At 43.4% G+C, this 15,061-nt stretch overlaps 1 protein-coding gene across 2 annotated transcripts in view; it reads right to left on the bottom strand.

Moving 5' to 3' along the window:
• Nucleotides 1-15,061, bottom strand: part of CTTNBP2 (cortactin binding protein 2) — a 71,021-nt gene that overhangs the window by 25,569 nt on the left and 30,391 nt on the right. For both annotated transcript variants that reach the window (XM_038557471.1, XM_038557470.1), the window contains exons 8-11: nt 13,295-13,390; nt 11,404-11,483; nt 206-292; nt 24-123 (exon numbers count right to left, since the gene is read on the bottom strand). In XM_038557471.1, coding sequence (XP_038413399.1) covers nt 24-123; nt 206-292; nt 11,404-11,483; nt 13,295-13,390 — 363 coding nt within the window. The remainder of the gene's footprint in view (nt 1-23; nt 124-205; nt 293-11,403; nt 11,484-13,294; nt 13,391-15,061) is intronic.

The following is a 15,061-nucleotide window of genomic DNA, read 5'->3' on the forward strand; positions in this document are numbered from 1 at the left end:
TCAGTTTGCTGGAATGGTCTTACCACTACTGATGAACAGGTCTACGAGCTGTTCCTTGGAGAAACCAGCATCCACTTCGGCTCTCACTATTTCACAGGTGAATCCCGCAGCCATTTGTCTGTGCTGTGATAAGAAATCAGTGATTAGTTCTCTACATGCTTTCACATTCTCAGAGAAAAGGAGAGGATACTCAAGCAACGGGTACCTTCATGCAGAGTGCAAGCTGATGTGCTATGTAGTCTTGCAAGCTTCCTTCTGGACCATGGAAAATGACATTATGGTATTGCTCGACCTATTAATAAACCAAGAGGAAATCTTAGGTGAAAATGTGAAGGAGAGGGAAAAAAAAAAAAAAAAAAAGCAGTACCCAAGCAGGAAATTTCCTTTCTGATTGTCCTTTGAAAATATTAAAAATAATAATTTCAGGATTCATTTTGTTCATTGGGCACTTGAGGTCTTTCAATTTAATGTGAAATACTGGCAAATATAGTATTTATATATTTATATAGTATTTTATGCAGTATTTACTTATAGGAAGAGCTGACACTGTATTAAGAAGCATACTCTTTCTTCCCTGTATCTTCCATAGCGAGGTTCAGCACACAGGCTGGGAACATGGTTCTTAAGTGTATTTCGTCCCTTGCAAATGTTTTTATTACCTCTTGTAGATGCTCTGTAGTTTGAATTTTCCCAATGTTTATTTTGCTTTTGAGTGATATTTAAAATAGCAATGAATTTCATTAAGGAAATTCTGGAAAATACAAGGAAAAATAAAGTAGAATACAAACCACGGATAGTGTCAGCACCGAGAAGCAACCACTGTAAATATCTCTATGCTTCCCTTCCCAGCCTCAGCAATTAGACGATAAAAATAAATAAAAGGTATTCAAATCAGCAAGCAAGAAGTCAACATTTCACTCTTCACAGATGACATGATACTCTATATAGAAAACCTGAAAGACTCCACCAAAAAATTGCTAGAACATGAACTTGGCCAAGTCGCAGGATATAAAATCAACATACAAAAATCTTCAGCATTTCTCTATGCCAATAACAAAGCAGCAGAAAGAAAAATCAAGGAATCAATCCCATTTCAATTGCCCCCTAAACCGTGAGATACCTAAGAATAAACCTAACCAGAAAGGCAAAAAATCTGTACTCTGAAAACTAGAAAATACTTTTGAAAGAAATTGAAGATGACCCAAAGAAATGGAAAACATTCCATGCTCATGGATTGGAAGAACAAATATTGTTAAAATGTCTATACTACCCAAAGGAATCTACACACATTCGATGCAATCTTTATCAAAGAACACCAATATTTATCACAGAGCCAGAACAAACAATTCTAAAATCTGTGTGGAACCCGAAAAGACCCTGAATAGCCAAAGTAATTTTGAAAAAGAAAACCAATGCTGGGGGCATCATAATGCCAGATTTCAAGCTCTATTACAGAGCTGTGAACATCAAGCTGTGGTCATGGTACTGGCACAAAAACAGACACACAGATCAATGGAACGGAATAGAGAACCCAGAAATGGTCCCTCAACTACATGGTCGACTAATCTTTGACAAAGCAGGAAAGAATTTCCAATAGAAAATAGACAGTTTCTTTAATAAATGGTGCTGGAAAAACTGCATGGCCACACGCAGAACAATGAAACCAGTCTACCTTCTTAAACCAGACACAAAAATAGATTCAAATGGATGAAAGACCGAAATGTGAGGCAAGAAAGCATCAAAATCCTTGAGAAGAACACAGGCAGCAACCTCTCTGACCCGGCCCATAGCATCTTCTTACTAGACATGTTGCTGGAAGCAAGGGAAACAAAAGCAAAAATGAACTACTGGGACTTCTCTAGGATAATTAACTTCTGCACAGCAAAGGACACAATCAATAAAACTAAAAAGCAACCTACGGAATGGGAGGAGATATTTGCAAATTGCATATGGGACAAAGGGCTAGTATCCAAAATCTATAAACAATCTATCAAACTCATCACCCCCGAAATAAATAATCCAGTTAAGAAATGGGCAGAAGAACAGACCTTTCTCCAAAGAAGACATCCACATGGCTAACAGACGCATGAAAAAATGCCCAACATCACTCATCAGCAGGGAAATACAAATCAAAACCATGATGAGATACCACCTCACACCTATCAGAATGGTTAGAATGAACAACTCAGGAAACAAAAGATGTTGGCGAGGATGTGGAGAAGGGGAGCCCTCGTGCACTGCTGGTGGGAACGCAAACTGGGGCAGCCACTCTGGAAAACGGTACGGAGGTTCCTCAAAGAGTTAAAAACAAAACTACCCTGTGACCCAGCAATTGCACTACTGGGTGTTTGACCAAAGGATACAAGAATACTGATTGGAAGGGGCACATTCACCTCGATGTTTATAGCAGCATTATCTAGAATTGTCAAATTATGGAAAGAGCCCAAATGTCCATCAACGGATGAATAGATAAAGAATATGTGGGAGATTTATATATACACATGCACACACACACGCGTATAAGTACATACATATACTTACTTTCCATAAGTGGGATTTCAAGTGTTAATTATTGTGCAGACCCCAGCACATGGAGAAGGGGAAACTAGGTCCACCCCATACGTACAGCAGCTTACACACACACACACACACACACACACACAATGGAATATTACCCAGCCATTAAAAAGAATGAAATCTTGCCATTTGCAACAACATGGATGGAATTAGAGGGTTCCATTTTGCTTATGCTAAGCAAAATAAGTTGCAAGAAAAGACAAATACCATATGATTTCACTCCTATGTGGAACTGAAGAAACAAAAGAGATGAACGTAGGGGAAGGGAAAGAAAAGATAGAAACAGAGAGGGAGGCAAACCATAAGAGACTCGTAACTATAGGGAACAAACTGGGGGTTGCTGGAGGGGAGGGGGGCAGGGGGGATGGATGAAATGGGCAAGGGGCATTAAGGAGAGTAGTATTAGGATGAGCACTGGGTGTTAAAGGTAAGTGATGAATCACTAAATTCTACTCCTGAAACCAACACTATACTATATGTTAAGTATCTGGAATTTAAATAAAATCTTGGGAGGAAAAAAAAAATCTTGGGAGGAAAAAAGTATATTTTTATGCTTCTTTTAGCTTTTTCCTTTGTATAGCGGATACGTGTATGTGTATGTATATTTGTGTATTTTTAAAGAGGGATATAGGAGTGTGATCTTTTTACAGCTGTTGCATATCAGAGAATTATCTTTGGCTTCTTTCATAAAAGACGTCTTCATGACTGAAATTACTGGATCAACTCTCTATATTGTTCCACTCTGGAATTCAGTATTTCAAAGAAATCTGTGTAGAGAGTGATCACTTTTACACCGTAGAAAAGAAAATCTGCCTGGATGCTTACAGGAATTTTTTTTTAAGCCTTTTTCCCCTCACATGTAGGGAGGCCTTGCCTGAGAACATATAGAGATACAGGATGCCCTGGAACAGAAAGCCAGTGGCCATCTACAGGGGGCAAAGGGTGATGTCTGGAGTGAGATGTGGAGGGGAATCACTGTCTGCCAGGGCTGAGCTCCCACTCCCAGCCTACATGCCTGGGAGCAGCTTTCTTCCTGGAAAGATCTTACACGAAAGATCTGTAGGGTGAAGTAACAACCTAACCAGTAGAGGTGATTCCGCTCATGTGTCCAGACAAGCACACAAGCACAAAAGAGCAATATAGATGTCAAACGTGAACAGACCCTTTTCACATTGCTCTAAGCCTCTTTCCTGTAATGATGGGCCTCTTTGAGGTCCCGGGGAAGGCCACATCCTTGAGGGTGGCTGGGGTAGATTTGGTGAAGAACATGCCACTGGCCCATCATTACAGGAAAGAGGCTTCGAGCAACTCCTGGAACATGGAGGAAAACCAGGCTTGACTGCTGGGTGTCAGACCATGAGCTAATAAGGCAAGTGGTTCTTTGAGGGGACCACAAATGTGGGACTTGGGACCGAATCTTAGGCTCTGAAAGACAACATGCCTGGTAGCCACCAGAGATCTTCCCTGAATACAAGCATTATTCCACTATGCTCAGGCTAGGGCAGCATCAAGGAGAATGATGTACCTGAAAGAAAGAGGACAGTGGCTACAGCTGCCCAAGGAACATCAGTGCCCTGAAGCCACGGGATGAGCCCCACAGTGGCTGGCCTGGGCTGTCTTCTATGGTTTGGGATGAGACAAGCAATGGCAGTAGTGCCAGCAAGGACCAAGACTGGCACAGGGATTACCCTAGACATGAGAAAGGGAATATCCTAGAAGGTTCAGACAAGGTTCTGTTTCCAGGCAGTGAGGGTATGGATGATTCTTAAGGAATTATCATTAAAGAATAATCTGTTCTCATTGGTACCTAAGAGACGGGGAGGCTGAGAGGATGGACACATTGTACTTATATTTTAAAAAGTCACCCAGTTGTCTGGTTGTGACCTCTTTCTCCCAATCTCAAACGTAACATGCTCAATTCTTTCAATCCACAGTCACACACACACACACACACCCTTTTTTTTTGGCTTAGAAAATTTTCTTCTGTTTTTGGTAATTTCTCTTCTAATTCTCTTTATGTTGAAGGAAGACCAATAATGCTGAAGTTCCCTCTCTGTCCTCGGAGAGTGTATCTGTCCCCTCACCACCACCACCACCATCATAACTCTCTGGTCCTCTGCTTCTACTTTGGGGAGAGCTCCTTCCGTGGGTCTTTCCCAGCACTGACGCTCTTTACCGTCGTCTCAAGTACACGTTTCGCGACGTCACTGCATGTTTAGTTCTTAGACTGCCTTACCCCAGCCACCTCCCTGGCAACACTTTTGCTTTCATCTTAGCCTGCTCTCTTCCATGGCTTTCTCGCCTTGCTTCTGCGGTTGATCTGGCATTGTCTAGGGAAAGAATATGATTTTCCAAATTCTTCTCCATTTTATCTCCTGCTTTTATAAGGAGGAGATCTTTTAGAAGATCTTTTATAAGATAACGTGTTTTATAACACATACTGTTTTCCGAATGACGGCTCCATTCTGTTCTGCGGTGTTCCTCCGTGGGTAGGAGGTTGTTACCGGTGTTTACATTGTGAAACCTTTACTGCAGGAAGAACCTGCAGTAAAGCAGGATGGATGGGCCGTCGTAGGCTTCACTCACTTTCCACTAATTTTTAAGCTGGTTCTGGCCTTGGGTCATCAGCTGGACGGTGGGCAGCTGTCTACACCTGCCGGTCACACCCCAGGACAGGGCCCTGGGTGCCGCGGGCCGAACCTGGGCTGTCCACCGTGGGGGACGATGCCCGAGGTAGACTGCAGCCCCGGGAAGCGGGGTGCTCCAGCACCCATCCTGCTCAAGATGCTTAAATAATACACTCCCCAGATGAGCACCCTTGCCAACACCCACCCACCAACTTCCTGCTCAGGTATTTCTAGCTTTAATCTCTGAATGAATGTAGATGGAGGAGAATGTCATCCTGCCCCCCAAAGCACAGACTATGCAGTAAGGACACACATCCGATTTTTCTAACTGGTATCAACCTTGCTTTTCTGAATCATTCGTAAGATGGTAATAGAAAAATAATAAAAGTGTTTTCCTGCCTCATTTCGGGTAGGCCTCAAATAAGTGGGTTTAAATACTCTCTTGCTCCTGAAGGGGACTGGAAAAAAAATGATTTTTTTTTTCCAGATTCTTGCCAAAAGGAGACCGCAGTTCTATTCTCCTCTGCTATTGTGAAGTTTTGTCACTTTTCAAAAGCACTTTAGTAGGAAATTGTGTTGGGTATTGCAAGCCAAGTGCAATTTTAAACCAGAAGTCTTCCACTCTCCAAATTAATCCCAAACTGCCATGACTTATTGGGTAGAAATTCTCTCACAAGGAATGGATTGTTTCATACCAGTGAAACAGGATACAGATTTTCAAGATTTACTGAATATGCTACCCCTGAGATTTTCAACCAGGATTGCTATTTAATCTTGTCTCACTTCTGAAAACAAGAGTGCTCTATTCATTACAGCCATCCTGTCAAACTGCCTTCACTGTCTTAAGATTGATTTTGAAATCCCGTAACAGGCAAGAGACCCGATTTCATAGATAAGCTGTCTTCAATTTCAACACCTCATTTGTTCTCAGATTGTAGATTCTTACAAAACACAGACAGGAAACATTCTATTTAAAATTGCATTGAAAAGGCCATTCACTAGCAGTAAGCATTTGGTCCTCACATAGTCTAATACCCTTCCTGTAATAAGGTAAAATCGAAATCAGGAAATAAAGGGAAAAAACAGGCGTACAGACAGACTCCCAGGCCCTGCATACATTCTAATGCATGCATTCCACTAGGTTTTTCCTCATTTCGGATATTATCAATTTTTTGTTGTTGGTATTTTGTTCTAACTCATCAAAGGATGTAGTTGTGCTGGTTACCATTTAAGATCTAAACCACCGCACCAAAATAATCACCAAGAGCCTACGGCTCTACTGAGACTGATACAAACATGCGAAGCTACGCAAAGAAAACACATTTAGCTGCTCTAGCTAAAAATTACATTTCTCCAAACAGCAAGATCTGAGGTATTATAAATACACAGGCTTCATGCTTCCAGCAGAGGGCTCTAAAGATAGATAGGAAGACAGGCAGACAGACGAGATTTTGGGAGGCGGAAGGTAAATATTTTAATTGTTTTGAAGGGAGGCCTGCTGTTTGAGGAAATCAGACTCCACTTCCCGAAGGTGAATTAGAGTCACCACCAAGACTCCTAAGTGCGTGTTTGCAGTGGCGTATTTTTGCTTATTAGTAAAGGGACACTGGCCTTTTTATCACAATCAGTACCAAGCCCTTTTATTCTTGGGTCTCCACAGCTTATTCAGGAAGCTCTTATCACATCTCAATTAGCGCTTTGTGACGCAAATGATTCTGGATTAAATGGAAACAGTGAGCTCAACAACAGCCCATCCATCCCTTGATTGTTTTTCCCCTCCACAGCGTTTCTCTGTGGGATGGAGTGTCCCAGAGGAGGTGCCCTCTCCTCTATGGTCAAGGGGGCACCTGTGATGTGTTTTCTGATGGCGGCACTATTTTAAAGCACTTGTAGAGTCCAAGGGAAACTTTCTACTGTTGAGAGATGGTTTCAGGCCTGGTTGTGAAAAGATGAAGTCAGGAAAGAATAAAAAATAAAAGGTTTTACTGAGCCAATAAAGCTGAGATGGCTTTAGCTTAAAGTGTCATGGCTTTAGAGTCAGGACTTACATTCTTACCTCTTCTGACACTGATTTTAACGAATTTATATATGACTTTAGAGCCACAAACAACATGGTTACTGTTAATGTATTCATATACAATCCTCCCAAACAATACTGGCACATCCAGCATCTGGCCTACAGAAAAGCTGGAGTCCTTCAGGGTAGAGAGGGAGGGTTGTAGCCACATGCTGAGGTCCCTCGTTCTAGAACAGGCATACAAGAATAATGGGAATTCAAGAGAAATTACGATTTACGGAGAGAGACACAACATAGGTTTTTAAAAATTAGCTTCCTGAAACTTTAAGAGCCGAGATCGAACTTGGTTACTAACTACAAATAAAGATAGGCCCTCATTTAGTAACACACAGACATCATAGTTTAGGTATTGTAGTTATTAAAAAAAAAAAATCCAAAAACCCCACAAAAACCCAAACAGCCCTAAGATGTACCTTTGGATCGAACTGCTCCCTTATCACCCAGCCTCTCGCACTCATAAACTCTTCCTGGGGCAGACCTCCTCTGGCCGGATGCTTGCCTTGCTGCTCAGGATCTTCTTCTGCAGTTGTCACAGGGGCCAAAAGATTCCCTGGGGTCGGGGCCACCCTTCCTCACACCAGGAAACTGGCTTCCTCCTTCTGTTAAGACCTTACCCACATTTACTCCTCCATGCCCTGAACTGGCCTGCCACCTGCTAACAGAGCTGATGGAGATTTGTAGCCTTAGATACCTAACCATCATCATTTACAACATGGTCTTTGCGGGAACATCGCAGATTTGTTCTGAGAATCTATCAAGGTAGAAATTCCTAGTTGTGATTCTGGACGGTTGGCATGGCACGTATTGGGGTGGATGGCTAACAGGCCGTGGAATCTCAACAATTACGTCCCAGGGGGTTCAGAGGCCTACATTTTAAGGTACTGCTTGGATTATGATGATCTATTCAAATATTTTTCTAATATAACAATTATTCATAGTTACTGAAGTATTAAGAAAAAGGTTGCAAATAAGCCAATAAACAGTGCAACTGGCTAGGAAAAGTCTGAGTTAATATGCAAAGTTCAACTATTATAAGTTATCAGCGATTCAAAACTCGAGTTAGAGAGGTTTCTTTATTAGGTGTCAGAATGGAGATTTAAGATCTGTATTATTGTAGTTATATAATGAAAGCCTTTTAAAAAAATAATACCATTTAAAAAAAATCTGATTTAAAAACCACACTCCATGTGGTTTTCTGCATAAAGGCTTTAATACGTGCATTTTAGGTAATACAATTACACACACAGTTAAAACTGTTTACTATAATTCCTTCTTAACCGGAAGGTTAATAACCAGGATAAACTATTATTACATGAATGAGGCTGGAAGACAGACGAGGTTCAACTCCTTAGGTTCAACCACTCGTTTGCGGAGAACCTTGGACAAATTACTTTGAATCTTGGCTTACTGACCTGTAAAATGGGAGTAACGGCTATAAATACCTACCCCAATGGAGTGATTAAATGAAACAATCTACGTATCTGACCACAGAACTTGACGTGTCATCCTCAATGAAGCCAGATATTACTAGGTTTGCACGTGATACACATTTTCAACAATTCAAAGAGCTCTCAATGGGCCTACGGTGATTACGGCACTGGGTGGACAGGTCACTCTCCAGCTCAAGCCCTACTGGTGGCGGCTTCTCACACTCGGAATAAAATTCAAAGTCCTTGCCCTGATCCCATGTGATCTAGCTTCTGGTCATGTCTCAGACCTCATTCCCGGGACAGACCCTTCTGTACCTGTGGTTCCAGGTGCTCCAAATACACTTCACAAGGCTACCACCTTCACTTCATTTAGCTTTGTCCACAGGTCACCACAGAAAGGTCTCCACCCAAAAATTCTTTCTGCCACCGCCTCCACTAGATCTTTATCTCCCTACCTGCTTTATTCTTCTTTATACTTGCACACTTTTCCATATACTTGTATACTTGACCGGTCATGTCATTACAGACGCATTTACTCATTTGCTTCTTATTTGTCTCCCCCCCACTAGAATGTAAGCTCCCTGAGGTCAGGGAATGCACCTTACATACAGGTATATCCTCCATTTCCAAAACACTGTCTGCATTTAGAAGGCTCGCGATAAACAGTCATCAAACAACTGAATTCAGCAGGATACAGAAATGTGTCAATGCATCGTCGGGGGGAGGGGGCGGTTATCATCTCATATGGAAGATGAAACATTCACAACCATGATACTTGTATTATTGCCCGAGTCACTTTGAATCTTGAAGTGATTGCTAAAATGCATGATGAATTTTTGCTATCTTCATCCAGGGGTTAATTGTTGAATTTTAAAAAGCCGTTCGTGTACACTCACTGAGAATAGGACTGACGACTAGTTAGTCTCTGGTTTGTTGGTCACTGGTAGTTAACCGTGCCTTATGCATGACGAGGCACACATATAAATGCACTTGGAATATTCGGGGTATAATGTACTACTGGCATTGCATTTAGCAGATGTGCTCACTCAAGCCTAATGTGCAGGTGTAAGCTTCTGGATCACTGTTCCGTGCATTTTATCATCCGAGTAAACGAGAAGCCCTGAGCCAGAACCTTGCCTGGTACAGAGAAGCTGGGACAAGGGGGAGAAGACCAGCTCATTGTACAGGGAGCCTAGGCTCTCATTCCTGAAAACCAACTGGTCAGGCAGCTTCAAGTGTCACTAAGGCCCAGGTGGAAGGCAGCCCCCACCCCCCACTTGTATGCAACCCTCAGGCTTACTCTGAAGAGGAATACATAACAAAGAAAACTAGTGAAAGTCTCCCACTGACAAGACATCATCTCTTCGAAATTGTAAAGCCTCTGCAGGTTCCCCTGCTACTGTAGCTACTCTTACGAAGGTCACCCCCCCAAACTCTGAGTGTAGCAAGAACATCAATAAAATGATTTGAACACGTCTTTTCATGGGGAACAAAGATATCCATTTAGAGTTAATAGAAACAATTTTTGTAAAGGGCCACAGGTAAACCCATTCATTTTTTTTTTTATAAAGAAAATGCTTGCTCCCTTTCCAAGTTAAGGCAGCGAGCAAAATGAATGTTTGCTTTCAAGTGTCATACCTTCAATAGTAGTTTTAGTTGGACAGATCTCACAGAGAGCCCCTTGCATGTCGCAGGGACTGCACAGTCCTAGCTGAATCGCTCACTGGCCTCGCGGCCTTGGGTACATTATGACGTCACCTTGGCCTCGATTTCCTTATCTATAAGATGGATGATGCTATCTACCTCGTAGGGATGTTTTGAGAAATAAATTGAGACACGTAGGAGCATCGGGCACACTGTCTGGCATGTAGAAAGTACTGGACAAATGCAAAGTGTTACATTCACTCACTGTCTAGGATTTGCTAACTTTCTCTCCATAATCATATGCTTCTTCCCTTAACAACAGAACTAGTTTTTGCTGGGTGCGTGGTTGCCCAGCAAAAGATCACATGTCCCAGGCAGGCGTGAACACGTCTCAATTCTGGTCAGTGGGTTGGGGGTAGGAACGGTGTGCAGCTCCCCAGAAAGGAAGGGCCTCCCCTCCAGGCTCTCCTCCCTCCGGGCAGAACCTGGTGACTCTCTTCCACCAAACCCACATAAGCAATTCCCCAGGGTCACAGTGGCCCACTGGGAGAGAAAGTGCTGACACCCTGCAGGGATCACCCTGCCTCACATCCCCTGGCCGGCTCTCTCGCCCATTGGGATTCCTGTTTGAGAAAGACAAACGTCTAGACTGTTGAAGCTCTAACTGTTTGGTTTCTGTTGAAGTGGCCAAATCAATACTTTAACTAATATTAGCCTGTTTAACTTAGTTTTAAAGTATAAAAGTTTAAAGGAAAGCATCTTGAGATTTATAGCCATTCTCCTCCATATTGACAATCAGTTCCTTGATGTCAAGTCTGTGCTGAGAAAGACCATCTCCTCCTGCTCCAATCGTAACACTTCACAGGTCACAGGTGAACACCCGGATGGCTGTGACAGCAATCCAGAATCCAGAACTAAGTGACCAGCCGCCTTCCCGGGAAGGGGCTGCTGGGAAAGGTCACAGGGGGAGTGGGGCTCACACTCAAACACAAAAACGGGCCACCCCAGTGTCTTCCAGCATCAGAGACTCTTGGCAGCCACCACCTACCAGCCTGAGGTAGTTCTGTAGCATCTGAAGAGGGATCATTGACGCGTAAGTCACACTACTGAGGCAGCCTTCTTGAGGACCTATGAGAAAGCAATACACAGAAGGAAATTGGTTCTTCCATATATATGTACTTTTTTTTTTTTTTTTGAGAGAGAGAGAGAGAGGGAGGAGAGGCAGAGAGAGAGAGAGAGAGAATCTCAAGCAGGTTCCAAGCCCGTGCAGCCCCTGACATGCTGCTCAACATCACCACCCTGAGATCATGACCAGAGTCAAAATCAAGAGCCAGACGTTCAACCAACAGAGCCAGCCTGGCGCCCTGGTTCTTCCTTATTAAATACAAATGATCAAAATACAACAAAACCTGTCATAACAGATACAGCAATGTCTGTTGACTTATATCTGCAGAGCGGACATCTGGCCAAGAGGTACCTTGGTGTCTTCACCGCTTTGCACTGGCTGGTCCACGGCCACTGCTCCTGGCCTCCCCGGGGCTCCCCAGCTGCCCTTCCTTCCCCCCGGAAGCCCATCCACCTCCTGTCTATCATAGCCAGGGCCTCCAGATCCTTGCTCAAGTACTGTAGCTAGTGTCTGCTCCAATCCCTGGAGTCACTGCTTTACTGTTCATAAGCAAGCGGTCTCAGAGGCAATCCCAGCCCTTCGGAAGTTCTGGCCTGGGGAGCATTACTGTGGCTCTGGGGGTTACCCTTTACGTCCTTTCCCAAACTCTATCCCCCTCACTCCCCTTCCCAGTTCTGCTACTCTCTCAATACAGTGCTCAAGCCTGCAGGAATTTCCTGGGATAGTCTCCTCCCCCTTTTTATGACTTCATTAAGTGGTTCAAACAATAGAATATAACTTTCTTAGTTGAACTTTTCAAGACTCCATTCCCAGATGTGAGAAATACATGAGGAAATCCCTTTCAGGGCGAAGGGCTGAGAAACTGCGTACGCCTGTAACGCTTACCAGCTATAGAGACAGAGAACAGAAAATTAACCTGAGCCTTCGTTTCTTCGTATGTAAAGGGAGGGTAAACAAATACGTATCTCACTGGGTTGTTACAAGGAGTCAGTGAATTTTTATACTCGTGCTATAAATGACAGGGCCTGGCACAAAGCAGGTGCTCACGAAACATCACCTTGTACCGTTATGATAACCATACACTAGACTCGACAGCAACAGAAGGCGGTCTCGGGCAGCCCAGGTGGCTCAGCGGTTTAGCGCCGCCTTCAGCCCAAGGCGTGATCCTGGAGACCTGGGATCAAGTCCCACGTCGGGCTCCCTGCATGGAGCCTGCTTCTCCCTCTGCCTGTGTCTCTGCCTCTCTCTCTCTCTGTGTGTCTCTCATGAGTAAATAAATAAAATCTTTAAAAAATAAAATAACACGGTCTCTTGTCACTCTCTCAGCATGTCAAGTTTAGCCTCTGGTTCGCTCCTAAGAAGAGAGGCGATCAGAAGCTCAGCGGTGGTGGCCTAGGTAGCTCAGCTGGTTAAGCATCCAACTCCCGATTTCAGCTCCGGTCATGATCTCAGAGCTGTGAGACTGAGCCCCGCAGAAGGCTCCCCTGTCACCACCTGCTCCTCCTTCTTCTTCAGCTCCCCCCACCCCCACAAACAAACAAACAAATAAAAATCTTAAGAAGGAAAAAACACAGTCACAGCAATCAATAATCAGGATGGATACCACAGGTTCAGAAATACGGCCTTTGAGTTTTTTTCTCCTTAATCAAATGTTGGAAAAAAAGAAAAAACCCACCATCTGATTACTTAGTAGAGGGAGTCGTACGCGCAGTGCTAGAGAACGCAGGACAGAGACGCAGATTTAAGAACGGGCACTGCGAGCCAATCACGAAGCCAACACTGTTCAGATCACCTCAGTCTGGACCATCCTTACCTGATAAAAGCACAGTGACTTGCTCGGCTTTATTCTTCTTCATAAAGTCCCACGGGGACTGGGAAAAGCTCTGACCTGCTGACCATGGCACATTTCCTAGTTAAAAAAAAAAAAAAAATAAAGAAAGAAAGGAAATAAGATGTCAAAGAAGCTTAAAAGTAATTTTTTTCTTATAAGGGGCAACGTGCAATCTCCTACGTGCGAACTGTAAGGAATCCAGAGCTTAAACTGCCAAGGGCACACGCAGAGTATGTGAAAAGCTATGTTAACTCCCCAACACACTGTCTATCGAAGGTCAGAAGGAAGGCCCTCCAACTTCAGGCTTCTCCAGAGCAGCTTTTAAGGAGTAAGATAGAAATCTGGAGAGCAAAACCACTACTCAATATTTCTAGGGTTAAGTTTTTAGGAACAAAGCTGATAGCTTTTTTTTTTTTTAAGATTTTTATTTATTTGACAGGGAAGGGGGGAGAGAAGGAGAGAGAGCACGAGAGAGAGCGAGAGTGCACACAAGTAGGGGGAGCGGCAGAGGGAGAGTGCAAAGCAGACTCCTCGCTGAGCAGGGAGCCCAATGCAGGCTGGATCCCAGGACCCGGCAATCATGACCTGAGCTGAGATGCTCAACCCACTGAGCCACCAGCGGCCCCGGGTAATCACTTTACATGGTTCTTGCTGTGCCTGCTTTGCAAAGTCCAAGTACTTTAGATGAGGTAACAGGCCTGTTCCCTTTTCAACAAATTTTTAGATTCCAGAAAAAAAAAAAAAAAAAGCCCAGGTAACTTCAGGAGCTCAGAATAAAGCCAAGCCTTCTCAGAGTCTGGGCCCTCCACTCACTCTTGCTCAGAAAAGGTCCCACTCCACAGGTGTCTACTCCAGGGAGGGATTCATAGTAAGCACTTGTCACATTCCTCCTCTTCCACAGATCTTAAATCCATAAATACTCTGACCACGCATGCCTGCCCTACCTATAACTCATCGGTTATCTGTTGGCTTGGGCCCCTTTAATCTAGATAGGTTATCAACGTAGTATAGTCACTTACATACATGTATTAGTAACTAACGTCATAGTTGCTCATTGTCAAGCAGCTACAGACAGACACTAAGCTAAGCCTTTTAACCACAAAACTCAGTGATGTCTGTGTCTGAAATGCTGCTACGGAGCCCCACACCTCGGTGATAAGCATGAACACTGGAAGCATCGGGCCTCAGCATCCGTGGCTCACACAGGTAGATCTGATGGTGGTAGATATCTACTTGCTTATGCCTGCTTCCAGTTTAGCTGGGTGAGGGCTGGTGATGAAGGGCCATTTTCTTCGAAACAAGTCTGTGCTGATTGCATTTATTAGACCCCTTGGTCACAACCACACCTTGAGTAATAGTCCATTGTGTGGGCAGAATGTGTTCCTGAGAATAATTTATGACACTGTCTTAATGCAATGGTTTAACCATATAATAATTCCTCTTTAGTAATTGTAAGTATTTCAATGTTCTTGCCGAAGATTCATAAAATTAAGTTGTCAGGATTAATCTGCCTTAAAAACTAATAAAATATACGTTTTGTAAGTGACTTAGCATATATTAGTTAATAGAATAGAACACTTTCTGATAGAATAAGCTGACCTATTAAAAGCATGGTGAAACTCACCCTCTCTCCTCAACCTTGACTATTCTTTTGCAACATAGTGCTGTTGACGGACTGGGATTTGAATCCTGTTTTACTTCTTAGCTCTGTGATCTCAGGTAAGTCATCTTGTAACTAGTTATTTGTAA

This window comes from Canis lupus, chromosome 14 (assembly GCF_011100685.1).
Source record: "Canis lupus familiaris isolate Mischka breed German Shepherd chromosome 14, alternate assembly UU_Cfam_GSD_1.0, whole genome shotgun sequence".
Classification (NCBI taxonomy): domain Eukaryota; kingdom Metazoa; phylum Chordata; class Mammalia; order Carnivora; family Canidae; genus Canis; species Canis lupus.